The following is a 27962-nucleotide window of genomic DNA, read 5'->3' on the forward strand; positions in this document are numbered from 1 at the left end:
AAGTAAGATAAACAAATTGAAACGGATGAAATTTTTTTCTGGACAGTATCATGCTGAGCATACATGAGTTGCAATACAACGAATCCTCAATCTCTCCATTTTAACAGCCAAAATAATGAGTAAAGCAGAACAATATATGAATACCAACTGGAGGCAAACCCCAAAACTCTGAATATATAGGCTCCATTTGGGAACTTAAATATCATCATCAAACTAATCTAACTTGGTTGATGCATTTTTAAATGGCGGCAAACCCCAATCGGCTGGGTTGAAATCAAGTAAAGAAGTCAAAACTTGATCAGCAACTTGATGATATGAACTATCCAACCTTGCATCTGGAACCATAACCACTGACCTGCATGCATGCAGTAACATAAAACCCAAATTAGTAGATGATAGGAGATTCTGTACCTTCACATTTTGTCATAAGAACATAAGTGCAAGGAACAGGGATAAACGAGACCAGGGGCGGAGCTACAGCCCACCAAGGGTGTTCAGACGAACACCCTTCGCCGGAAAATTATACTGTGCACGTAGGTGAAACACTGTCTTATATCATGATATATCGTATTCTGAACACCTTTGAATCAACTAGAGAAGTTGGTCCAGTGGTAAAGGCTGTTCAAAAGCTCTTGGAGGGCCCAAGTTCAATTCTCAGCAGCAGCTTTACTGTTTTAAAGAGTAAAAAAACATGTTTTAAAGAGTAAAAAAACATGTACCAATTCACAACATCTACTCTTTTAAAGAGCAAAACTACCTGTACATCTCTGTTTGACTTTTCTTTTTTACTTTTTAATTAATCTTATTTCAAGTAAACAAATCTTAAAAGTCATTTTTGAACTAAATATAGTATAGTTTGATTTAAAAAATCTGGTGCACCCATTTATTCTTTTTAAAGAAAATTTACTTGGCTAAGTTTGAACACCCTTAACAAAGTTCCTAGCTCCGCCACTGAACGAGACCAGAATGCAACCAAGTGATCTTCTATATCGATGAAAATCATAGTGCAACTTCAGGACCCACTTGGCATACGTTGTTACATCTACAGAAGTGTTGGAAGTACGTTTAGGGCCCTCCATGTGGGTCAACCTAAAAGGGAATAAATAAAATAAAATAAAAGCAGAAGAGCACAACCCTTCCCAAAGGGTGTGTCACTTAAGATATAAACAAGAAGTTTTGTTTATATTAGACTCTTTTTCAAAAGTGCGTTTTTCTTTTCTTCATCTAAAAAACAAACTATTTCTCTTCCAAAAGATAGAAAATAAACTCTCTTCTTCTCCATGAAGAACTACGGTGGTAGATTCATACGAAGATGAAAGTGATCTTCACCGAATACTAGAACAATCTTCTGTAACAGGTACGACTTAGATTGTGAACTATACGACTTAGATTGTGAACTATACGATACAACTCCCGTTCTTTATACATGTGACTGTGTTGTGGACTCGTGAAACAAATAGTGAATCTTGGGCGAACTATGTGTTCTTGTGGATTGTGTGTTTTCCTTCAAGAAGAAACCCTCGTCAATGAACAGAACTTCAGGGATTTTAGTAGTTAAAGTATGTTATTGGCATTTAATCATGCCTCACAGGACAATAGTTACCAATTTCAAAAACAAAAACAAAAAAAAATCATGCCCCATAGGACCCAAGAAACGCAGTACTAATAGTAGCAAACAAGAATGAGGAAGTTCAAAACTCATGAAAACGGCTAACGTTCCAGACTGAACACACCTGAAGAAATCAAATTAAGGAAAAAATATAGCCTCATAATGGATAAAGCAGGAAAACTATTAGGGAAAACAAAAAAGCAGAGCAAACACCAAAAAGGAACAATATTGAGAAGAAAACATGGTTCCATCACAGGCAAAACACTGGTGTTCGTGTGGGTGTCAGAGAAAATACTGGGTCCTAGTAAAGTAGCAAACAACTGAGGCAGTTGGGGACGGAATAATGATATGTATCTTTTAGATTATAGGATGACCCTGAAGGGACCAAAGAAGAATATAAATCAGACAGAAAATTAGAACAGGAAGAACTTTCAATGTTGACAGGTTGAGAGAGATTCTTGAAAGTCAAGACAAAACCCCAAAATAGGAGGAAGAAAGAAGCAAGGTCCTGAAGGAGGATTGCTCCTAGACCAAGTAAATTGACTTTTCAGACGTCCAAAATGAGGAGAAAGGACAAAAACTAGCAGCTGCACATAACAAGTGCCATCAGAGCAACAGAAAGAAAACCATGCCAGATGAGATCAGGATCAAACTGAAAGGCAAAGTTTACAAACATATTTTGGAGAACATTAACTGACATACAAAGGGTTCTAAGAGTCCTTAAATATGAAGGTAATGTTTTTGTCATAGTGAGCACATAGTTCAGACATTGAGAACCAGACCAAAATCATATTGCTTCCTCAATTACTAGAAGTTATCTTCAAGAGATTTACAACACCTATGAGTTAATCAACTAAACATAGTCTTAGTGCCAAATTGTTTACATGAAGAAAAAAAAAAATATATCAGCAGAAATTAAAATTTTGGGAGATAAAGACTTACATTCCAGCATTCTTGGCTGCAAGGACACCAGAGGGCGCATCTTCAAATACAAGAATCCTCTGTGAATCTACCGGTCCACCCTGTTGATGCAGGATAGAATCATTAATGGCAGAAAACAGAGAATAAGAGAATATTGCTACAGCTAAAACTAGACTACGGCTACAGAATGCTTTTGATTGATAGGTTTCCCAAATGGTATCCTTACATTATATACCCACATTCTGACTCTAGCTGATTCAGCCTTAGGATTGAAATAGGATAGGATTCATACTAATTCCATAACAGGATTCAAGAGAGGTAGAGGTAGGCCGAAAAAGTATTGGGGAGAGGTGATTAGACAGGACATGACGCGGTTCTAGCTCACCGAGGACATAACCGTAGATAGGAGGTTATGGAGGACACGAATTAGGGTAGAAGGATAGTAGGTAGTTGATCGTTGGTTTGAGTTTTGGGTTAAAATTGTCCCTTATCTATGAGAGTAGGTTCATTTTGGTCCCTCAAATATTACCCTGAGCATATTTGATCCCTTATCTATGAGAGTAGGTTCATTTTGGTCCCTCAGATATAACATTAAGCATATTTAATCCATTAACTATGCTAAAGTGGGGCACTTTTGGTTCCCCTAATAGAACCCGTTTAAAAAGTAACGGTGCTAAACCCATGTGACACTCACGTGACTCGTAAAAGGCTAAACCCATTGGACAAAATGCAAAGCAGAGTAATGGCATTTCTCTAAAAAATGCAATTCATATAAGATATTAGCAAAACAACTCATAATATTTGAATCATACGGTTGGTAACCAACTCTTAAATAGTAATCTGGCAGCACACATGGAACCGTTCCACTTATTTTGGAAGCATGTGAATATAAAGTTATTTTTGTTAAATATTAAAAAAATCAAAATTCTTTTTAACAACGGTTATAAATTATCTTAATTGTGGAACCACTCCAATTTTTTTCAGAAGCATATGAATGCAAATTTTAATATATTAGATAAAGTTTCTGCCTTTTTTTAAAAATCAGCTTCTTCTTCTTCCAGCCAATTGAAGCTTTCTACAGAGAGGCTAGGGCTTTTTTTGTTGAACTGTTTCTTCATATGAAGTTGGGGAGAAAGGAGAATGAGTTTAGTATTTTTGTCCGATGGGTTTAGCCTCTTACAAGTCACGTGAGTGTTACATGGGATTAGCACCGTTACTTTTTAAACGGATTCTATTAGGGGAACCAAAAGTGCCCCACTGTAGCATAGTTAAGGGATTAAATATGCTTAGCGTTATATTTAAGGGACCAAAATGAACCTACTCCCATAGATAAGGGATCAAATATGCTCACGGTAATATTTGAGAGACCAAAATGAACCTACTCCCATAGATAAGGGACAATTTCAACCCAAAACTCTCGTTGGTCTCCAACTGACATTATATCTTCAACTTGTTGGTCTTCTCTTGGATCTTGCTCTCTTCCTTGATTTCTTCGCTCCTATCTAATCCAATCTCTGAAACATACTAGGACATCATTGCGTTGCTGCCCAATGAGTGTAGGTTGTCTCCAAGCTGCTGCCTTCCTTGGCTAAATGTGTTTTCTGATGCAATAGTTGACATTGGAACATTCAGCACATCTCTAGCCATTGTTGAAAGAACGGGAAATTGCCTTCTGTTGTTCCTCCACCAATCTAGTGCATTAACTCCATCTTCGAAGGGCTCCAACGGCTATCTCAAAAAAAAAATTAAAGCTCATCAAAGTTTGTATTTCTTTGTTAAGGTGTTATTTGAGACCAAATAGATAATCTAGGAACACCCATGATAGACACACTTTGTGCCTGTCTTTTAGAAGATGAAGCTTCGTTAGAAGGAACACATGGGACAGAAGTCGGTGTACCATTATCAAGTAATGTACAATAATGATTATATAATTGTTGCGCGTATTCATTTGCATCACACATAGCCTTAAGAAGAGATGGTTCTTCATTATTTCTAATTTCTAAAGAAGTTTATATAATACGGGCCAATTCTGACATAATAACATATTTAATACACGGATTTAATATAGCACCAACAAAGTAAATAGGAGGAATAGCAAAGAAATACTTTTTGAATTTTACTATCATTGCAGTAACAACATCTATGTAACCATCTTTAGACGTGCTTTAAGCAAATAAGAGATATCAGCTAGATAAGCTAAAATGTTACAAATAGTAGGATAATAAGCACCGGAAAATTTCAGAGTAGCGAAATAAAAAAATTCTAAAAAATCTACAACATCCTTAATTTTGACCCAATCAAAATCATCCAACATTAACTCAGGATATCCAGTTGCAAATTGGTTAAAAGTTGCAGTTATAGGAACTTTAAACGCATAACAAGTTTTTAAGAAATCATAAGTAGAATTCCACCTAGTGTCTACTTCTTCAGCCATAAATTTTGGTCTAACATTATTTTGCCTGCATTTATTTTTAAATTCTGCAAGTCGCTTCCTGCTATTATTTCCTTGAATAAAACCAACTGCGTGTCTAATTTTCTCACACAGGCTCAAAGAAAGAAAGACCATCTTTAACAATTAAAATGTAAATATGACAAGCACACCTACCATGAAATATTTCAGGTAAAGGTGGAGACAACTTAGATTTTAAACTATCGATAGTAGATGTGTTGTTAGAAGCATTATCAAAAGCCATACATAAAACTTTGCTTGTAAGACCATAATATTTTGCAATGACCGTGACAGTATCAAATATAAATTGTGCAGTATCTCTACAGTCTTCGTCATATTGAAAAACTAAAATACGTTTTTGCATGCTAAAATTATCATCTATCCAATGACAAGTAACTGTTAAATAATCATTTATAATAACAGCACGACCAAGATCCGAAGTAAGAGAAACTCTACAAGGAAGATACGTCAATAAATAACGTAGATAAAACAGATATTGTCTATAAAGTCTAAAAATATCAGATCTACAAGTAGTTCTAGGAATACCGCTAAACATAGGATTATAAATTTTTTGTATATAATGAATAAAAGCATCAGAAGAAGCAAAGGTGAAAGGCAAACAACCCACAGCTATCATTTTCGCTGACTCTTCACGGTTCTTCATTTTATTATATGATCCACTTAATTTACCAGTCTTTAGGTCCAATCTTTTTTGCGTTAATCCCCCAGCGGCACCCTGAGCTTCTGATATCTCTTCTTTCCAATTTGGGTGTATTCTATCCAAATGTCTAGTCAATTGACCCGTCCCCCCTTTATTACCCCGTCTCATGCTTATAAGGTTTGTTACAAATTTTACATTCAACATAACCCGGACTATTTTCTATTGGGCCAAAATAATTCCACACTAAACTAGTTTTTTTTTTGGGTTCATTTAGGCAGTGGAGGACAACACTGAGCCTGAGCAATATCATTAGCGGGACTAATGGGTGTATTAGTATCATCATCGTCTACTTCTACCTCAACTTCATTCTCTTCTTCTATACCGTACATTTCTTGTATTTCTATATAATTCATATCATGTACACCCACACCTATGTCGCCTACGTGCTTCCGGAATCCGAGTATAATTTCTAGTGCTAGTACTACCGCTATCGGATTTTTTTCTTACCGCTACTACTACCACCGGGACATAAAGTTTTACCAACTCTTTTTAGTTGTTCCATTATGCAAATTAAAATAACGAAAATTTAAATGCAAGAATTAAATTACTAATTAATGGAAGTCCTGAAGGTTTTTTTCAATCTAGCAGGGGTTTGAGGCAGGGGGATCCCCTGTCACCTTTCCTATTCTTATTAGCCATGGAGGGGATAAATTACATGATCAAAAAAGCCAAAACTAATGGATGGATAAAAGGGTTTGGAACCCAAACCGATAGGGGTGAAGACATGGAAATTACACACTTATTGTATGCTGATGACTGTTTGGTGTTTTGTGAGGCTAAGGTTGAACAAATCAGACACCTTAGGGCAATATTGACCATCTTTAAAGCCATTTCAGGTCTCCATGTTAACTGGAATAAGAGCTTCTTACATCCGGTGAATCAGGTGACTGATCTACAGTTTCTGGCAAGTAACTTAGGCTGTCAAACTGAGTCACTGCCCACAAAGTACTTGGAAATGCCTCTAGGTGCTAACCACAAGGCACAAGAGATATGGAATGATGTGTTAGAAAGGTGCGAAAAGAAATTGACAAGATGGAAGAGTCAATATTTATCTCTTGGGGGTAGACTAACTTTGATAAATTCAGTCTTGGATGCCTTACCTACTTACATGATGTCTTTGCTTTCTATTCCTAGGGGCATAGAGAAGAAGATTAACAAAGTAAGAAGGGAATTTTTGTGGCATGGTAACAAAGACGAAAGGTTATAACTTAGTAGAGTGGGAGATTGTGACGCTCAGCAAGCAACATGGTGGCATGGGGATTAAGAATTTCAGACTTCATAACCAGAGTCTACTCCAGAAGTGGTTGTGGAGGTTTTGTAAGGAAGACAGATCTCTCTGGAGGAAATACATAGCTCAAAAATATGGTTTATTGAATCAGTGGACAACAAATGAAGTAAATACTACTTACGGATGCAGTGTTTGGAAGACTATTAGGAGAATGTGAAATGAATGCAGTGAAAATTTGAGCATAAAGGTGGGGGATGGGACAAAAACTTCCTTCTGGGAAGATCATTGGATTGGGCGCTGTAATCTTAAAACTTTATTCCAGGACTTACACATTCTCAGTCTCCAAAAAAATGACAAAATATCCCAAATGTGGACAGCACAAGGGTGGAATCTTTAGTTTAGAAGGGCACTAAATGATTGGGAAATAGGGGGAGTCACAGATTTGCTTTTGGTACTCATTTCCTTCATAGGAACCACTAATGTTCCAGATAAACCAGTTTGGAAACTATGCAGCAAAGGGAATATCACTGTTAAATCAGTCTATTGGGAGAAGAACAAGGTTGTAAATCCATCTCTGGTTTGGCCATGGAAACTTATTTGGAAAGTTAAAATTCCATATAAGGTTTCTACTTTTGTTTGGTTAGTTTTGAAGCGGGCTTGTCTAACACAAGAGGCTCTACAAAGAAGAGGTCTTCAGATATGCTCAAGATACCTACTTTGTGGGAAAGATGCAGAAACAAATGAGCATTTATTCCTACATTGTCAGATAACTGCACATCTGTGGCACGTGTTCTTTTGTATCCTAGGGGTGAAGTGGGTGTTACCAAAATCAACTCTAGAACTCCTATGCAACTGGAAAGGAATTGGAAGAAGGAAGGCGAAGGAAGATTGGTGGCAGTCCATTCCAGCTTGTATTTGGTGGTCAATTTGGAAGGAAAGAAACTCAAGACAATTTGAAGATAAAGCTAACTCCATCCAGATAGTTAAAATGAAGTGTCTTAGTTTCTTTTATTTTTGGTGTAAACAAGATATAGTGGGGAAGTAGGTGATTTGGTAGATTTTCTAGGCAATGTGTAAATTGTAACTAGCATCATTACCTCCTGGCCACTGTTTTTGGTGGCTTTACCTGTAAAGTTTCACATCAGCATTCAAAAAAATGGTGATACTTTTGGATGGAATACAAATGGTACCTTATTCAAAAAAAAAAAAAAAGAATTAAAGTACTAAATAAATGTAAGAGATGGAACGAAGGTACCACATTGTCGGAGATAACGAAATAACAACGTGATCGTCAATTGATGAATTGAATACTTGAAGCCTTCCACTTGATCTTGTTAATTGCAAGTTTGCAAAAAAAAAAAAATTAAAGTGGAACACTAGAATTATAGAAATTGCTAAAAAATTAAGAGAGAAAGTGAGATAAAATGAGAGGATTTTAGTTAAAAATGATGAAATGTATGAGGTATTAAACTGTAATTTTTTAAACTTAAAGGTTAGAAGTAATTTTAAGGGGTTTGGGGCCCCTTTTTTGGCAATTAGCCGTTGGCCAAACGGCTGAATTAGCAAACAGCCGTTGGCAACGGTCACTGGGCAAGAATGGTCACATTTTGTGATAAAAGCCCAAAAAGTTAAACCTGTGAGGCCCGGCTACAAGCTTTATTAATTCCAAAAAAATGCCAAAAAATGAACCCACTAAAATTACTTTTAACCTTTTTAAGTTTAAATATTACAATTTAACCCATTTTTCACCTATAAATACCTCATACATTTCATGATCTTTTTACTACAATCCTCTCATTTTATCTCACTCTCTCTTAATTTTCTAGCAATTTCTATATTTCTAGTGTTCTACTTTAATTGTTTTTGCAAACTTCAATTAACAAGATCAAGTGAAAGGCTTCAAGTATTCAATTCATCAATTTACGATCACGTTGTTATTTCGTTATCTCTGACAATTTGGTACCTTCGGTCCATCTCTTACTTTTATTTAGTACTTTAATGCTTGCATTTTAATTTACATTTTCGTTATTTTAATTTGCATAATGGAACAACTAAAAAGAGTTGGTAAAGCTTTATGTCCCGATGGTAGTAGTAGCGGTAAGAAAAAAATCCGGAAGCGGTAGTGGTAGGGGTAGTACTAGCACTCGAAATTATACTCGTATTCCGAAAGCACCACCTAGTGAAATAGGCGACATAGGTGTGGGTGTACATGATATGAATTATATAGAATTACAAGAAATGTCCAGTATAAAAGAAGAGAATGAAGTTGAGGTAGAAGTAGACGATGATGATAATGCAATAATACACCCACTAGTCCCGCTAATGATATTGCTCAGTCTCGAACTCAGGCTCAGTGTCGTCCTCCACTGCCTAAAGGAACCCAATAGGTTTTATGGACAATATCTGTTTTATCTATGTTATTTATTGATGTATCTTCCTTGTAGAGTTTCTGTCACTTCAGATCTTGGTCGTGCTGTTAATATAAATGATTTAGTTACTTGTCATTGGATAGATGATAATTTTAACATGCAAAAACGTATTTTAGCTTTTCAATATGACGAAAGACTGTAGATATACTGCAAAATTTATATCTTACACTGTCACAGTCATTGCAAAATATTATGGTCTTACAAGCAAAGTTTTATGTATGGCTTTTGATGATGCTTCTAACAACACATCTATTATCGACAGTATAAATCTGAGTTCTCCACCTTTACCTAAAACATTTCATGTTAGGTGTGCTTGTCATATTTACAATTTAATTGTTAAAGATGGTATTTCTTTCTTTGAGCCTATGATTGAGAAAATTAGACACACAGTTGATTTTATTCAAGGAAATAATAACAGGAAGCGACTTGCGGAATTTAAAAATAAATGTAGGTAAAATAATCTTAGACCAAAATTTATGCCTAAAGAAGTAGACACTAGGTGGAATTCTACTTATTATTTCTTAAAAACTTGTGATGCGTATAAAGTTCCTATAACTGCAACTTTTAACCAATTTGCTATTGGATATCCCGAGTTAATGTTGAATGATTTGATTGGGTCAAAATTAAGGATGTTGTAGATTTTTTAGAAAAATTTTATTTCGCTACTCTGAAATTTTCCGGTGCTTATTATCCTATTGTTTGTAACATTTTAGATCATCTAGCCGATATCTCTTATTTGCTTAAAGAATATAAGTCCAAAGAAGGTTACACAGATGTTGTTACTGCAATGATAGTAATATTCAAAAAGTATTTCTTTCCTATTCCTCTTATTTACTTGGTGCTATATTAAATTTGGGTATTAAATATGTTAACATGTCAGAATTGGCCCGTATTATATGTTTTTTTTAAAAAACGGTAACTATTGTATATATATATATAAGTGGGAAACACAGTACATAGGTTGTACTGAAACCATATTTACAATTGTACTTCAGAAGCTAAACTGATCTACCTCATATTGAATCTAGCACATCAATTATGGTAGCAGTATCATCTGAAGATATCTGTTTACACCAAAAACATAATAGCAAAAGACAATTCAGTTTGATCTTCTGCATACTATTCTCTATATTTTTAAAACATCTTGAATTCCTCTCCTTCCAGATTGTCCACCAGATGCAAGCAGGGACAATTCTCCATCTACTTCTGTTCTTTGCCATAGACCCTGCTTCCTCCCAACTCTGTAAAGCTTCTGTAATCTTTCCAAGCATGATCCAGGATATGCCTTTAAGGTTAAAGAAAATTCTCCACAACTGTTCAGTCACTTCGCAATGTAGGAATAGATGGTTAATTGTCTCTGCTTTATCTCCACACAAAAAACATTTGGGACACAATGTTATCTGTCTTTTCATTAAATTTTCCTTGGTGAGGACAGCTTCCTTTGCCAAGAGCCACACAAAACAAGCCACTTTGTGTGGGATGTTAGTTCTCCAAATATGTTTCCAAGGCCAATTATCAATCTGCTGATTAGACCGATTCATCAACCTATATGCTGCATAGACCTTGAAATCACCACAGTTGTTACCTTGCCATCTCAATACATCTTCACCTGCCTGTACACCACTGAATTGTGCAATTATGCTGTAAAATTCAGTTACTCTGTCCATCTCCCAATCGTTGAGTAATCTTCTGAAAGTTATATCCCAACCTTGAGGTGTCCACATTTCTGCTATAGTCTTCTGTTGGAGAAGCACAAGATTGAATATGTCAGGGAAGTGTACTTTAAGAATCCCTATTTCATGCTAGTTGTCCTCCCAGAAGCTAGTTTTGTTACCGTCGAGGACTTTGATCTTTGTTTTGCTTTTCAGTTCACTCCAAAAGGTCCTGATGGACCTCCATAAACTAACCCCATATGGTGTATCAACCTCCTTGGTCATCCATTTGTCTTCCTTCTCATATTTGGCATTTATAACTTTACCCCATAGAGTCTGATTCTCATTGATAAGTCTCCACAACCATTTCATCTTCAATGCTTTATTGTGAATCTTCAAATTCCTGATTCCCAGACCTCCATATTTCTTTCCAAAAGTAAGAGCTTCCCATTTGACTAGATGATACCTTTTCTTTTCTTTGTTACCTTGCCATAGGAATGCTCTCCTGATTCTGTCCAGCCTTTTAATGACCCCTGCTGGGATTGGAAACAAAGACATCATATATGTAGGAAGAGCATCTAAGACTGAGTGAATGAGCGTCAACCTACCCCCCAAAGATAAGTATTGAGTCTTCCATCTAGCCAGTTTCTTCTCACATTTTTCAATAACACTGTCCCAAATTCCTATGGATTTAGATTTTGCTCCCAGTGGCATTCCTAGATAAGTAGTTGGTAAAGCGCCAACTTCTCCACCTAGAATTGCATTTAGTTGTGCCATCTCTGTGACCTCATTGATGGGGAATAACAGGCTTTTCTTCCAGTTAATGTGCAAACCAGAAACACCTTCAAATAAGACTAAGATCACCCTCAAGTATCTCAACTGATCTTCTTGTGCGTCACAAAAAATGAGTGTGTCATCAGCATACTGGAGATGTGTCACTTCCATGCTGCCCCTATCACCTGTAGCCACTTCAAAACCTTGAATCCACCCATTTAAACTAGTTTTTTTTATCATATTATTGAGGCCTTCCATAGCCAGAAGGAACAAAAAAGGAGACAGAGGATCTCCTTGCCTGAGACCCTTTGTGATCCAAAAAAACCAGCAGGAGAACCATTAATAAGAATTGAGAAATTGACAGTTGTGATGCAATGCTTGATCCACTGTATCCATTTATGTCCGAAGCCCATCCAATTAACATGATCATATGTTTTCTCAATGTCTAACTTGCATAGAATTCTAGGTTTTTGTTGCTTAAGTCTAGAATCCACAGCTTCATTTGCCACTAGCACAGCATCCATGATTTGTCTTCCTTTGATAAATGCCATTTGTTGAGAATCTACCAGCTTTGTCATTACCCCTTTCAATCTTTCTGTCAACACTTTGGAAATTAGCTTGTAGAAACTGCCTATCAAACTGATAGGCCTGAAATCCCTCAGTTCCTTTGCCCCTTTCTTCTTAGGAATCAATGCAATGAAAGTAGCATTGAAGCTTCTTTCAAAGACTTCTTGATCATGGAAATTCTGCATAGCATTCATTATATCATGTTTCACCACTTCCCAGCATTTGATGAAAAAGCCCATGGTGAAACCATCTGGTCCAGGGGCTTTATCGGCTGCGCACAACTTCAAACATTTCAGTACTTCTTGTTCCTCAAATCTGCCTTGTAAAAGATCCCTCTCTTCCTCTGAGATGACAGGGCATCTTTCAAAATGACAAGAAGGCCTCCATTCTTCAGTTTCTGTATAAAGCTGCTGATAAAAGTCAATGATTTCCCCTTTGATTCTGACAGGGTCCTCACTTAACTCTCTTTGAACTAGCAATTGATCAATGTTGTTGTACCTCTTGTGAGCATTAGCCATTTTGTGAAAGAACTTAGTGTTCTTATCACCTTCTTTTAGCCATAAGGTCCTAGACTTCTGTCTCCATGAAATCTCAAGAGAAGACCACTAACTTGAACATCGGTCCAAACATCTCCAATGTATGGAGATGTCGATTACAAAAAATTTGAGTCAATTCCTCCTAATGTTAATATGGAAGAATTGAATAAAATAGTTCAAACTGTGTAGATTTAAATTTGAAGAGTTGTCAAATTGAATTTTCTTTTTCTGGTTTAAGTTTATGAAATCAGAGAAAAGTAGTTGTATGTTTGTAAGCTTTAAAGTTTAAATTCGACTTTGCAATTATCGACTAATAAAACTAAAAGCTCATTGAGCCTTTGAATTTCTTTTCAAATTTGTGTTATAATTTATTTGTAATTTTATTAAAAATAAGATTAATAATCTGTACGCAATCAAAATAGAGTTGTAAATGTAATTGGGTAAAACTAATCCTACATAAACAGCAACTCCAAGATAAATTTTCTGCAAGGAGTAACAATTTTTTTTAAACTCTTGGAGGCCGAAATAAGTGGCATTATTTCCATCAATTAAGGCCGAAATAGTTTTAAAATATAGTTCATTAATACGAAAACTTCAATTTAGTATTAAAAACAAGATTAATAATATGTACGCAATCAAAATAGAACTGTAAATGTAATTGGATAAAACTAATCCTACATCAGCAGCAACTCCAAGATAAATTTTCTGCAAGGAGTAACATTTTTTTTAACTCTTGGAGGCCGAAATAAGTGGCATTATATCCATCAATTAAGGCCGAAATATTTTTTAAATATAGTTCATTAATACAAAAACTTCAGTTTAGTATCTAAACTCATGTGCAGTGTTCTCATTTCGTTACTGTGTGATTTCATTTCAACCTTTTTTTTGGGGTTAAAAAGATTAGCTTATATATAGCCAAAAAAAAAAATCCTAATTTGTGTATATCTTGTATATGTTAATTGTATATTTGAGTATATCTTGCATATGTTGTTGGAATGATGACTCTCAACGGCTATTTAAGTGCTAAAAATTATAAAAAGTTGAGAGTGTGATACAAGACTACATAAATAATTTAAAATAAAACTTCAAACTTAAATTGATAACATTGCAAATTCAAAACACATACTTGAACAGTTAACTTATTACAAATCAAAAGTTCAAAACGCTAGCATAGATTGAGAAATTTAAAGAAGAGATAAACTTCAAAGTTCAATTTTGTGTCTTTTGTCCAAGTGCCGACGTAACGAACCGATACCCCCAAAAACCGGTCAGGACTTATGGAGATATATTTGACCACAATGTTGACATTTAACATGTTCCTCATCTACTCGCTCAAAATGCAACACACCAGACTTGAAATTGATCTTCAGACTCGAGGAGGAGGTGGAGGTGGAGGATTATCCATGGAAGTTGAAAGTAGAAATGTACACTAGTTGAACAACAAATTTAGATAAAGAGAAATGTGGAAGAATTGTGTGAAAATGAAGAAGAATGGGGGTATTTATAGTTTGGAAATAGGACCAAACTGTAGTTTATTCATAATTTAGGGGTCCAAATAAAATTGGGAAGGTGTGAGCAAATAGAGAAAAAATAATAGTGCCACAGATATTTTATAGTTTGTGGACAAAAGGATATTTGGACACAAGTGCCTTCTAACATTTCAAGTGGGACCAGGAAAGGTCTTGTTAATATCAAGATTGAGATATTATCAAAAACGACTTGTATGTCTTGTTTGGATACTTCTGACTTTGTCTATGTATTGTATATGTTGTTTGCATATTTGTGTATATCTTGTATATGTTGATTGTATATTTGTGTATATCTTGTATATGTTGTTGGAATGAAGATTCCCAACGGCTATTTAACCAAGAATAGCCATTGGGCAAACGGCCAAACCCCAAAAATGACTTCGTTTTTTAAAAAAATTAATTCATTTAAATATAAGTGCTAAATATTATAAAAAGTTGAGAGTGTGATACAAGACTAACATCAATAATTTAAAATAAAACTTCAAACATAAATTGATAACACTGCAAATTCAAACATACAAACTTGAACGACTAACATTGCAAAATCAAATCAAAACAAACAAACTTTAAGTGAAACATGAAATAAACTAACATTGCAAAATGAGAACATACAAACTTGAAATTTGAAACTTGAAACTTGAGTCTTGAAACTTGAACCTTGAACCTTGAAACTTGAAAGTTCAAAATTTAAATTCTAACGAAGAGTTGCATATGCATTTGGGTGCTTATGACCAAGACCGACCAGTCCACATCCCGGTTCGGACCTATGGTTCATAGTTTGACAAATTCTACATCGAATCGTATCTTCTTTTAATTTATCATAATAACTCCACACTGGATGCACTCCTTGAACTAGAGGAGGAGGCGGATTGTCATTATCCATTAAATTTTGAAATTTGAATTTGGAAGTTGGAAGAGAGAGAGAGATTTAGATGAGTAGGAAATTTAAGGAGGGAATTGTGTGATAATATGGAGAAGAATGAATGGTATTTATAGATTGAAAATAGGGCCAAAGTATAATTTAAGGAACTTGATGGTTAAAATAAAGTTGGCAATAACTAGATTTTAAAGTATCAAAATTAATAAATTTTAGTATTAGAATTTTTTTAAATAACTAAAACCCGGCCCGGCCCCTTAACTAAAACCCGGCACGACCCGGTTAGCCCACTATGTAACCCTACCCACGTAGGGGCTGGGCCGGACACCCTTTCCCCTCCTCAAACCCGGCCCCTTAACTATGGCCCGGTGTGGCTCGCCCGGCCCGTTTGACAGGTTTAACCTAAACTTCATCACATCGAACTCCTCCCAAGTAGCCTGCTTACTTGACATGTCCATCCATTGCACCAGAATTTGAGGAACAGCCTTGTCCCCTTCTTGATTAAACTCCTGCCCAGAATTTTCTGAGGCTCAGCACAGTAGGGACTAGCAAGATCCACTATAGGAGGATGATGAAAAGTGTGTGGTAAACTGTGACACAATTTGAGTTGAGCCACATGAAATGTAGGGTGAATGGCCACTCGAGCTGGCAATGAGAGCTTGTATGCCACTGATCCAATCTTCTGCAAAACTTGAAATGGCCCATAATATTTAGCTGATAACTTGGTGAAAGTGTGATTAGACAGAGTCAATTGTCTGTAAGGCTGTAACTTAAGACACACCCAATCTCCTACCAGAAGCTGCCTATCACTTCTGTTCTTATTTGCTAGAGATTGCATCCTCTACTGAGCCTTATGCAAATGAAACCTGAGCAATTGAGACTTAAACTCCCCAGATATCATGATTATGTCCACATCAACTTCTGTTGTCTCACTGGCTAAATATTGCAAAGGAGTGGGAGGTGGCTGTCCATGTAAAGCTTCATAAGGAGTTGTTTAGATAGCTGAGTGAAAAGTCGAGTCATACCACCATTCAGCTAATGGTAAGTACATTGACCACTCTTGTTGATTGTCTGAGCAATAGCACCTCAAGTAGGTTTCAACAGTTCTATTCAATACTTCAGTCTTTCCATCAGACTGGGGATGACCAGATGATAGGCTGATGAGACACTCAGTGTGACCCCATGTAGAACAAACAGTTCCTGCCAAATTTACTGATGAAAAGATCCCTGTCACTTAGGCATGCCATGGAGCTTGAATACTTGATCCAGGAAGATCTGTGCTACAAAAGCAGCAGTACAGGAGTGACTGATAGCCATGAAGTAATTTTATTTTGGTCAGCCTATAACCACTAGAATGGTAGTTTTTCCCTTTGATTTGGGCAATCCATCAATGACGTCCATGCTAATGCAGGACCAGGCTGTTTTGGGAATGGATAAGGGCTGCATAAGACCAGGAGAAGCTGCAGCGTTATATTTACTACAGAATAGCTCCTGACATAAGAGTTAATATCCTCTCTCAGCTTCTCCCGGTAGAAGAGAGTAGATATCCTTTTTGTTAACTCGCTGCGACCTATGCACTCAAATAACTAGGTAGTTCTTTGAACAGCTATACAAGAAGGTAAAGTGCGGAATATGTAAATCAACACAAGTATGCTCACGTGGAAAAGTCTTTGCTCAAGGGAGGAAAACCACGACCTACCTCTTATAGGATTTTCCCAAACTCCACTAAATTCAAGAGTTTTAAGGTTACAACTCTATATACACCTAAGAAACTGTTCCAAATAGTACCTACCCCTCTCCACAACAATTGCCTCAATTGTTGGCTCTCTCACTAAACTTCTTCAATGACTCTACCCAGTCAATGAAGTCCCTTACAACAGAAAACAACGCCTACTACAATCTATAAGAATGGAATCAAGATCTTGTCTTGGAACCACAAGAACCTAACTATTACAACTCGAAGAACGGTATAGATAAAACTTGATGGAAATAGGTTCTCTCGTTGTAACAGTTGCTTCTTCTTCGAGACTTTGTGTAGAACTCATCTAGAGTAGCGTCCCTTTGGTTGTGGTTAGGCTCCAAAGCTTTATGACATGATGTATTTATAGGAGCAAAATAGCTGCTTGTAGTTCTCCAAATCCAACCAAGACTTGATTCCATTAACTGTTCGAAACCAATCCTTGTTTGACTAGGATTTGAACTTTACGCATAGACGACTAATTTCTCCTAATTTCAAGCTAATTCCATCTGTCAATTTATGGTAATGTTTCCATATCTTGAATTCCAATTCCTTGTAGAATTGGATTAAGCTTTAAAACCAATTCTCCAAGGTTTCCTGTTAAGCGTATGGAACAGCTTCTTCAAATAGTCTCCAGCTCTTGTTCAAAGGACCAGTTCCGGCCCTATCAGCAGTTCCTCTTCAGTGTTACCTGCTTTACCAGCTCTTTTTGGAGATCTGTTAAGGACCTGGTTCTTGTACATCTTTGTCCGTCTTTCCTTGTACATTGATTGTCATTTGTACATAGTTTGTCAATCATTAAAACTTCATAAGCTCTTGAAATATTATTGAGATCACAACATCTCAACACTTCTGTATGTTTTGTCCATCCAAGAATTTCCTCCAACAAGACCAGCATGACAGTTGAATGATCTCTTGCTTAAGAGTTTTAACATTTGCCAACCACTAGCCTTCCATACCTTCTCGGCTGCTGATTGAAGAAAGTGTATCCCTTAAGACCCTCTTCTAGTTCCTTGTTCCTGCCAATGATGTCTACCAATTCTGAATCCTTGTCCCAACTTTCCCTTACCTTCTGGAAGAGTGAAGGATCAACTGGATCCATAGATGGCATGAGCAACTCTGCAGTAGGAACTCTAGACAATGAGTCAGCAGCTTTATTCTCCCTTCCCCTCTTATACTCTTATCTCAAAATCAAATTGCATTAACTTGGCTATGGCTATTTCTTTTTTTTGAAAACTGGTAAATTGTATTCCTCAGCATTAAGGATATGCTGGAGACCTCCAAAAAGTTATCCACAAAGAGCAGTAAGATAAATATTTACATGCTTCCTAAAAAGTCTACCTAAGATAAATATTTACATGCTTCCTAAAAAGTCTACCAACTGTTCTGCTCCCTCTACATTTGCTTCTTTACACCAAAAATGAAAATTTGCAATACAGTTCCACTTAATTTTCTGCAGAGTATTAAATTTATCCTCAAAACACCTCCCATTCCTCTCCTTCCAAATTGTCCACCAGATGCATGATGGAACTGCTCTCCACCATTTCTTTTGAGATTTTCTTCCTCCTCTTCTAATCCAGCAACTTAGTAAATCAGCTGTGTGTTCTGGCATGGTCCAACTGTTTCCAGTGAGACTGAAGAACAGTGACCAAAGATGGGCTGTCACTCTACAGTGCAGAAACAAATAACTGTTTGTTTCTGCAGTCTCATTGCAGAAATAGCATCTAGAGACCAATTGCATTCCCCTCTTCTGTAAGACTTCATGGGTGAGACAGGCTTTTCTGGTCACAAGCCAAGTGACGCACTTGATTTTGGATGGTACCAAACTTTTCCACAACTTTGTCCATGGACCTGTTCTTCCTCCTGGTTGCTCCAGCACTGCCAACTTGTGTATTCTTCTGACTGAGAAACTCCCATCACTGTGATGTTTCCAGTTGATTACATCTGGAGTTGGAGAAGTCCCTCTAAACTTATCAACTAGCTTCAAGATTATCAACTTCCTTCACTTGGCTATGGCTATTTCATTTGAGTGCCAGTGTGAACCTTTTGTTCAAGTAAGAATTTGAGTGCCTTCTGGTCTGTTCTTACTATGAAATGCCTTCCCAAAAAACACTGGGACCATTTAGTGACAGCCAACACAAGAGTCCCTTGTCATATACAGACAACCCCATAAAATGTCTGTTGGATAATCCTTTACTAAAATAAGCTAAAGGATGGCCTTCTTGCATCAGCATTGCTCCCACGCCATAGTCATGTGCATCTGTTTCCACAATGAACATCAGAAAACTGTTGGAAAGTACCAAAACAGGTGCACTCACCAAAGCTCCGTTTGAGTGGTCAAAAGCCACTGAAGCCTTGTCATTCCAATGAAATCCTTCCTTTTTCAAGAGATCCGTAAGGAGTTTACTGATTATGCTACCTGTAAGACTTATACGCATGATGTCTTTTAAGTTCTATAGCCACTTTCCTCTTAGGAACTAGAGTTATAAATGATGCATTAAGGATTTGACCATATGGCAACTTTGGTGGAAGTGATGCAGAACTTCCATAATGTCATGTTTGAGGATATCCCTGGTTTTTTGGAAGAAAGAAATAGTGTAACCTTCATGACTAGGGACCTTATCTAGTGCACATGTCTTAAATGTTGCCAGGACTTCCTCTTCTTCAAATGCTCAATCCAGCCAATCCTTCTCCTCAGTGGATATACAGGCCAAGTTATCAAAGTCAACAGTAGGTTTCCAGTGCTTATTTCAGTACAAGCCCCTGATAAAGTTGAATATTTCCTCCTTGATGACTTCTTTGTCTCCTGTGATTTATTCCCCAATCATCAATTTGTCTATACAATTGGTTCTCCTGCGAGAATAGGCCATTCTCTGGAAGAACTTAGTCTTCATGTCCCCTCCTTTAAGCCATAAGCACCTAAATTTCTGTCTCCATGATATCTCTTTCTCTCTTGCCACTTCTTGAAGCTCCAATTTCAGCCCCAAAATGTTCTCCCTTTCAGCCATAGACCGAGGCCTACCTTCAGTTGCTTGTTCCAGTATAGTCAGTTCTTCAAGGGCCTTGTTTTTCTTTGTTTTCATCTGACCAAACTCTAGTATGTTCAAGTCAGTGATGTCTTTTTTTAGACTTCTGAGTTTCTGTGCCAAAATGAAATCTGGACTGCCCCCATCCAAGATGGAGATTCTGTATTTCAATTTGCCAATAACCAACTCCAATGAATTGGGGTTGGGGGAAGAGAGAGAGAGGGGGGGGGTTGTGTGGTGCAGCAACTCACCCTTATTCTTGATGCAAATTCTAGCTCAGAACAGATGTGACCTAGACTTCGCATCTTCGTCGATGTCGATAAAACCACCACTATATTCACCAATGAAACTGAAAGAGTCGAGATTCCAAGCATGCAATGGAATACAGAGAGCTTTTATCGTCATTTATTCTGTACACCGGTGCCGTGCCACTTTCTGGCGTCCACCATTCCAGGGAAAGATGCCTGCCGTTCCAAAACCAGTCACCAGCCTTGATTCTCCCAGCTTCCTACTTCGACGGAAGTTCGAAAAGGAATTTCTTATGGCTAATGGGGTGACTTTAAGCCCTACGCTGACTTTCCACCTACTAAGAAACCAGTTTTGTATCTCTTCAGGCTTAAGGCTGAGGTTGAATGGGTCATTGAAATAGCCAGTTACGCATTTGGAAAAGAAGCTCTTGTCGATCCCTCCTTGGCAAGGGGCCTCAACCTGATGTGAAGGCCATTGACATAGTACAAGTCCTCTGACGTAGTAGAAGATACTCCAGATAACTGGTTCAGATGGATCGAAAGGAAGAGGGGTTTCATGACTAGCATCCATATCAATCGAACATTCTCATGTGGATCTGCCATGTGATGAGGATGGCCTCAAAAGGAACTGGTGAGAATTGCGAAAAATAGCGAAACCAGCATCAGTCTTACAAGTACTCCATTTATCAGAACTTCAACAACCAGGATAGATACATAAGGATAGTGACAGTCCAAGGAAGGAGGAAAAGCCAGACAATAGTCCCTGAGTTCAAGGATAAATATGGAGGGGTTGATGACTTAGCTGGAAAGATTCAGATGTCCGCTGAAAAAGGAAGTGAACATATTTGTGAGGTAGTTCCTGTCACCCAGAGATCATATGGGAGGCTATAGGACTCATAAATGGTCTGATACAGAGATCTTATTCAAGGCTGATAATGAAAATATTGTAATGAAGCTAGACGGGAGTCTTTAATGCAATGTAAGAAGTACATGTTCACATGCTTAATAGCCAATGTAGAAGGGAAATCAGAGATGAAGCTAAACACAAGTGACTATATCTTGGGCCAGAAGAAGCTGGGGGTGCATCAAAGCTTGGGGTTGTTAAGATGGCCAATGGAAGATTTCTTTTGGAAGTTCCATCTGATATAGAAGTTGCCAGGGTTAAGATTGGTGAATGGAGATGGAAGGGACAGAGAATTAATCTTGTGAATTGGACTTCGCTGACATCATGTCCAGAAAATACAAGTTCGGACGATTCAAGATGGGTTAGGCTTAACAATTTTCCAGCACATCTCTTGTCGGAAAAAGCTTTGAGACAGGGTGGCGATAGATGTGATGGATCTGTGTGCCTTGATGCTAACACTCAATTAGGTTATATTGGGGAATGGAGCAAGCAAGGAGTATCACGTATGTAAAAGTATATTTAGTATAGATCTTTTTTATACTTTTTTTGCTGATACATGTTCCAGTATTGTGCAGCACCTGGATTAGTTGAAGTTGAAGTGGCAAGACAATTGTAGAACATGCAGAGGAGGAGGCTTGGATTGATATGAGCAAGTCAGATTCATAAATTAACTTCTGAGATGGCAAGAGAATGCAACATCCTAACAAAAATTATTGACTTTACTTTCTTTATTTGGAAGCTGACAATTAAAGATGACTAACAAGTTTGATCATTTTGTAACCATAAATAGATCACGGAGCAAAAAAAAAAATATTAAAGATAAAGATTATTTGAAGTTTGTTATAAGAACTAAGCCAACAGAAACATGCATATTAGAAAAGTCTAGTAGCTAAATTATCAGTTAGACCATCTTAAGGGAGGTTTATGCAATAGAAGATTGACCAAGAGCAGATTAGCATCATTTTTTTTTATTTTTTTTTATAAAAGCTGTGAGATCTCTCAGATTATGCCAATCTAGAGAAAAGGAAATCAGAGAATTACCTCAAATCTGTTTGCAGCTGCAAGGAATATATCAGGTGAGGGCTTCCCTTGTTTAACTTCTGGATCATCACCACGGACGATATGATGCATCAGCGAAAACAGCTCACTGTGTCTTTGAGTTTTCAAATCAAAGTGCCGCGTGTGAGTACTGAAAATGCATTTATATTAGTTCACTTGTTGCATCTTACTTCTTAAACATTATTTTAGCATACGTTAATTCTTACACTTCTAGTTGCAATACTAATCATGCCACCAATGTTAAACTTTCTGGTGAACAACACTAAAAGAAGATGACATACCCCGTAGCAACACAAATTGGTATCCCATTTTCATGAAGGTGATGAATCAGGCGGCTGGCCCCTGTAACAGGACAAAAAATTAAAACAAGCAAGGAAATTCGTGTATACAAATCCAATTTTGCATTAAATGGAATCTAAAGATTGAAATGAACAGTATGTAGATTGTATATATGCTAGTATTCATACTTAATATCCACTCTACTTCAGAAATAACTGCTCTAAAATAACATTACTGAATGCAAACAACCTGAAAACATAATTATCCTTGAGGTGATTGGACAGGACTCACAGGGAAGGAGAATGAGGAATTAGATTTATTATCATGGTGTAAATCTTGCAAGAGATTGTCAAGTTGATAGGTAGATTTACTCACACAAACTAGAAATGTTGATTTCAATCCTTTTCATAAGTTTGAATTGTGAAATTTGGCCCATGAACACATTTTTTTCCATATGTATAAGGTTGGCCCGTGCAGACATTGTTGTCTACATTATTCATAGGGACCTCTTGAATGGTGAATTTTTCCCACCGAGTTAAAAGGTGCACAATACGCACAATGAACAGTCAAACAATCATTTACCAATGCGATGGTAGGAGCAAAAAGTAACCTCTCAAAATCATTTCTCATGTGCGCAGCAAAAGATTTTCCAACTTTGTAGAGTATACAACAAGAGGGTAATGAAGGTGTTTTCCTTGATAATTAGGAAATCATACGTTCCAAGTTACTTAAAAATAAGCTTTTCTTTTCTCAAGTTTCAAGGTTGAAACATTTTTTATTAAACTATATCGAGGCTAGCTTGCAGTACACCTCAACTAAAGTCCACCTGGTACCTGTTACCTCCCACTAGCACAGGTACTAGATAACTCTACCCACCAAAACTTAGACAAATTGGAAGTTTCATCTACAAGGTTGTTATTCCAGCTCTCAACAGCTAGGCCATCCCCGGGGACAATTTCAAGGCTTTAACATGCAAAATAAACCATAAATGTTAAGGAGGAACCTTTAATTATGCATCTAGAGATTACATATCCCTGCTTATATATTGGGTGAAGAAAGAAAACCGAGCTATTTCCATCAAGTAAAGCATAGCCTCTCCAAAACTTCAAAACCACTAAAAGTCATCCTCTATTTGTAGTTCTTTGTCAAATACAGTATAAGCTAGGGCCCAGTAGTTGGCAAAGATGGAGATAAAGAGTACGGATTGAAACCCCATTAGCAGCTTGTATGTTCACACAATATGGGTGTCTCATCCTTAAGAACTGGTTACTCCCTCAGCAAAATTTGGAAAGTTGGGAGGAAAAATTACTGAAGCTCTCTTTAGTTGGGAGGCAGCTGGAGCTGGAGCAGATGACATAAACAGATGGAAGATGGTCCCTGCTTGCATTTGGTGGGCAATTTGGAAAGAAAGGAACTCTGGATGCTTTGAGAACAGCAGCAACACAATGCAGGAGATCAAACTTAACTGTATTAAGCTTTTTTCTTTTTGGTGTAACCAGATCTACCCAGAGGATACTATATCTATCCTAGACTCATTAGGTTCCTGTTAGAACTGCAGACTGGTTTTGCTCTCTTCTGCTCACTTGTAAATATGGTTTCAGTACAACCCATGTACTGTTCTGTGTTTAATACATACAACATGTTACCTTCTCAAAAAAACAAAAAACAAAAAAAATTGGAAAGTTGAAGGATAAGATCTTGTTTCATCAGAGATTCATGAGAACGTGACCCCCCACCACCGCCACTCTTTTCTTTTTCAAGAATTTCATATAGGAATTTTGGAATCCAACTTGAATATTGAAAGGATTAGCTAATATAACACAAAAAATTTCCTCCTGTCCCTGCGTGTCTATTTAACATAATTCAGAATTTAATTCAACACCTGCAGGATCAATTATACTTCCCTGCAATTATACTTCCCCGCAATTATACTTCCCCATTGCTTTTTGCACAAGTCATGGAGGTAAAAGTATATCTGGGGTTGAATACTCCAATACAGAAAGTAACAGGTGAAAAGTAGTATGATTGATCCCAGATTGTTCTGGATCTAAAATTCATCATACGACAAGAAATAATGATCTTGTTGAGAAATTGATGTCTTACTTCATAACTTCGAGGAAACAATAGCCTGACAAAGGTTCCAGACCAATTTGGACGTAGGAGGTAAACTATATAAATAGAAAGTGAAGTCTTCAGTCAGGAAGATTATATAGAAAGTGAAGAAATTGATTTGATTATTTGATCAAGTTCCGCAAATTTATGCCATTTTAAGACATAGTCATTTGCATAAGTTTTACATCATGTGCAAATGTCTGCTACCCTTATGTACAGAACTGAGGAAGGTTGAGAAAGCTGAAACTTAAGAAATGAATAAACAAAAATAATCTACCTGGCATTAGGTCGCTTGTGGGAAACATATTCTGCAACATTTCCTCTCTCTCTACAAGAAAATCTTCAGCTGTAAGCGAATCACTTATTCCTGTCTCTTCAACAAAGACCCTGGCAGCCTCTATCGCCTTCTTTCCCATCATCTTTGCCTTGAGTGACCAATCAAAAGTCTTATTATACCTAGCAAGTATAATCTCCTGGACCTCCGTATAGAATTTCTCGGTGTCTGATACACAAAAGTAAAGCAACAAAGAAGCTAGTCAACCAAGATTCGTCTTCAATTAGCATCTTTCAACCACACAAACATTCACCTGTTTCTTTCGATAGAATCCAACAAACGCGAAAGGCCTGGTAAATATCAATCTTCCCTTTGATCCCCTATGTTAACAATCTACCCTCACACCTTCTTCCCGTTACTTATTTGCTTCGATCCTTAGAAGCTCCCTTTTTTTTCTAAAACAGACTGGAGTGTCTTAATGTATCACGTCATGGGACAAATCCATATCAATTAATAAGCCGTGCAATGTCCGCTGTGGTCAAACTACATAAGTATACCCAAGGGGCATAAGAGATTTGGCTTTGTGAACTTGTTTTGTGGTTACTTAAGTTTATAACTTGGGTAACAATAGAAAATCCAAATAACAAAACTCCTAGAATGAAAAAGTAAGTGACCTCACAAAATATCAAATGAACTAGACCATGCATCCTTTTTCTAAACTTTAAGATCTCCAGTAATAAATTAATATCAATCTTACTGTTGCTTTGAGAGAACAAGGGAGCATATTTTTTTTTTCTTTGGTTGATAAAGAGGGAACTAGATTTCTCTTGAATATTATAAATCTCAAAAGGCGCACAACAAGCTGTCTAGGTATAGAGCCTGTTTGGATGGGCTTATACAGCTTATAAGCTAAAAAAAATAAGTTGGGGTAGTCTAACTTATTTTTTTTTGGCTTATAAGCTGTTTTCAGCTTATAAGCTGCTTTAGATAAGCTAAGTCAAATGGGCTCAATTATTTTTTTGAGCTTATTTTAAGCACAAAATGACTTTAAGCTGGCCAGCCAAACACTCAAAAAAGCTGAAAACAGCTTATAAGCAACTTATAAGTCAATCCAAACGGGCTCATAAGAGTTAATTGTAGCATTGTACATCTTTAAAAAGAATTCGTAAAAGATAAAACAATATAGTGGAAGGAACTTTCTCCAACTGACCTATTGCAAACTTTCCCACTACAGCGCGCACCAGTATAAGATTTTTATTGAATAAAAATCATAACAGCATACAGGCAGTGAGTAATATATCATTTACAAATAGAATGCAATTCTCTTCTATGGTGTCATGCTTTCAGAACTAAATGCGACTGTCTTTTCTTTGGTAGGTGAGAAATGCCTTAGTTCTTGAGAAGCTTATGTGATAGATATGTGATGTCACAGACATAGAAATACAAATGTGTTCACGTGCTTGAGGAACACACTTATCATACCGTCTCCACCTCAATGTGGGGTGGCTTAGTCTAGCAATAAAGAAAAGCAGCAAAAGACTCTTCCTTTGCATAAGAGATGGCCTAATGGTCACAGGGACACACCTAAAGAGACTAGAAATTATGGACTTGTTCACCTATATATTATAAATTGACAACTAACAAAGGAAACTTCAAATTCCAAGTCGGATAATTCCTTCAAGCATTGGCTGATTTTGTTTGGCACACTGCACGTGCCCAACTATCTTCCAAGAATGCAATATTACCCTTCAAAAGATTTTCTAAATTTTGAAAATGCCTTACATAATTCCCCTTCCTCCGCGAAGATTTTTATTCAGAAGTCAGTTAAGCCTTTTTCCAAAATATAAGCTTCCCCACCCTATCTTTATAAATCTTGAATCTGCCACCGCTTTCAAGGTATAACATCAAAAGTCACAGTTCTCTCAACTCTTCATTTTCAATCAATACTCCCATATTCATTATCTCCTAAGAAAAATAAGGGTAGAACACATCAGTGGAGGATGTAGAATACGATTTATGGATTCACGGGAACCCAATGGCTTCTGCGCATACCATGTATACATAATAACAAATCCACTAAATATCTATAAATTATTTGACTGTGAACCCGGTTATTATTGTATGTTCCCTCTGTTTCAATTTGTTTGTCTTACTTTCCTTAGAGCCCGTTTGGATTGACTTACAGCTTAAAGCTGTTTGCAGCTTATAAGCTGAAAAAAATAAGTTGGGGTAGTCCAACTTATTTTTTTTGGCTTATAAGCTGTTTTCAGCTTATAAGCTGCTTTAGATAAACTAAGTCAAATGGGTCCAATTATTTTTTTGAGCTTATTTTAAGCATAAAATGACTTTAAGCTGGCTAGCCAAACACTCAAAAAAGCTGAAAACAGCTTATAAGCTAACTTATAAGCCAATCCAAACGGGCTCTTAGTCTGCTTCAAAAATGATGCCTCTCCTTTTTTGGCAGGTTTAAGACCAAAAGATTAAAGGGAATTTTGGCACATTTTATGTATTTTTAATTTAAGACCACAAGATTCAAAAGTCTTGTTTACGCTCTTAAAACTCTGTGTCAAGTCAAAACCAGACAAACAAATTGAAACGGAGGGATTATTAATTCAAAATTGTTGCAGGTACCATAAAACTCAAATTCTAGATCCGCCACATCACACTCAAAGTTTGAACTTCAGTCCCCCAATCCTTGAGAAACTACTTATAGGCAATTCCCACGAGCACATCCCAGTTATGAGTCAGAAAAAAAGGGTGGCATTGCATTCTCAGTTCATTCAGATTTGGGAAATGAGGTCACAAAAAAATTAAAGTACAGTAAAATGCAATAAAGAGAGATATTGATATACCTAGAAGAAGGCCATCCATGTCAAAGATTACATGAGTTATTGAACCTTTTCTTCCACATGAACCATCATTCCCAGCCATCTTCCAACGCTTAATCTTCTTTTTTCGTAGTTGTAATAAAATGCAGTAGTGGTGGGGTTTAATCAAGTTTTTAGTCTTTTTTTGCTCTTTTATGTATTC

At 36.8% G+C, this 27962-nt stretch overlaps 1 protein-coding gene across 1 annotated transcript; it reads right to left on the reverse strand.

Annotated features, from left to right (window-relative positions):
* Positions 1–16: 16 nt before the first annotated feature.
* LOC132603423 ((DL)-glycerol-3-phosphatase 2) lies at positions 17–27962 on the reverse strand. The gene is made up of 6 exons (XM_060316472.1): positions 27785–27962; positions 24936–25160; positions 22549–22609; positions 22250–22397; positions 2552–2631; positions 17–355 (listed from the first exon to the last, which is right to left on the reverse strand). The coding sequence occupies exons 1-6, from the start codon at positions 27861–27863 to the stop codon at positions 214–216; spliced, it is 735 nt and encodes a 244-aa protein (XP_060172455.1). The 5' UTR covers positions 27864–27962; the 3' UTR covers positions 17–213.

The sequence above is a fragment of the Lycium barbarum genome, chromosome 7 (genome assembly GCF_019175385.1).
Source record: "Lycium barbarum isolate Lr01 chromosome 7, ASM1917538v2, whole genome shotgun sequence".
NCBI lineage: Eukaryota > Viridiplantae > Streptophyta > Magnoliopsida > Solanales > Solanaceae > Lycium > Lycium barbarum.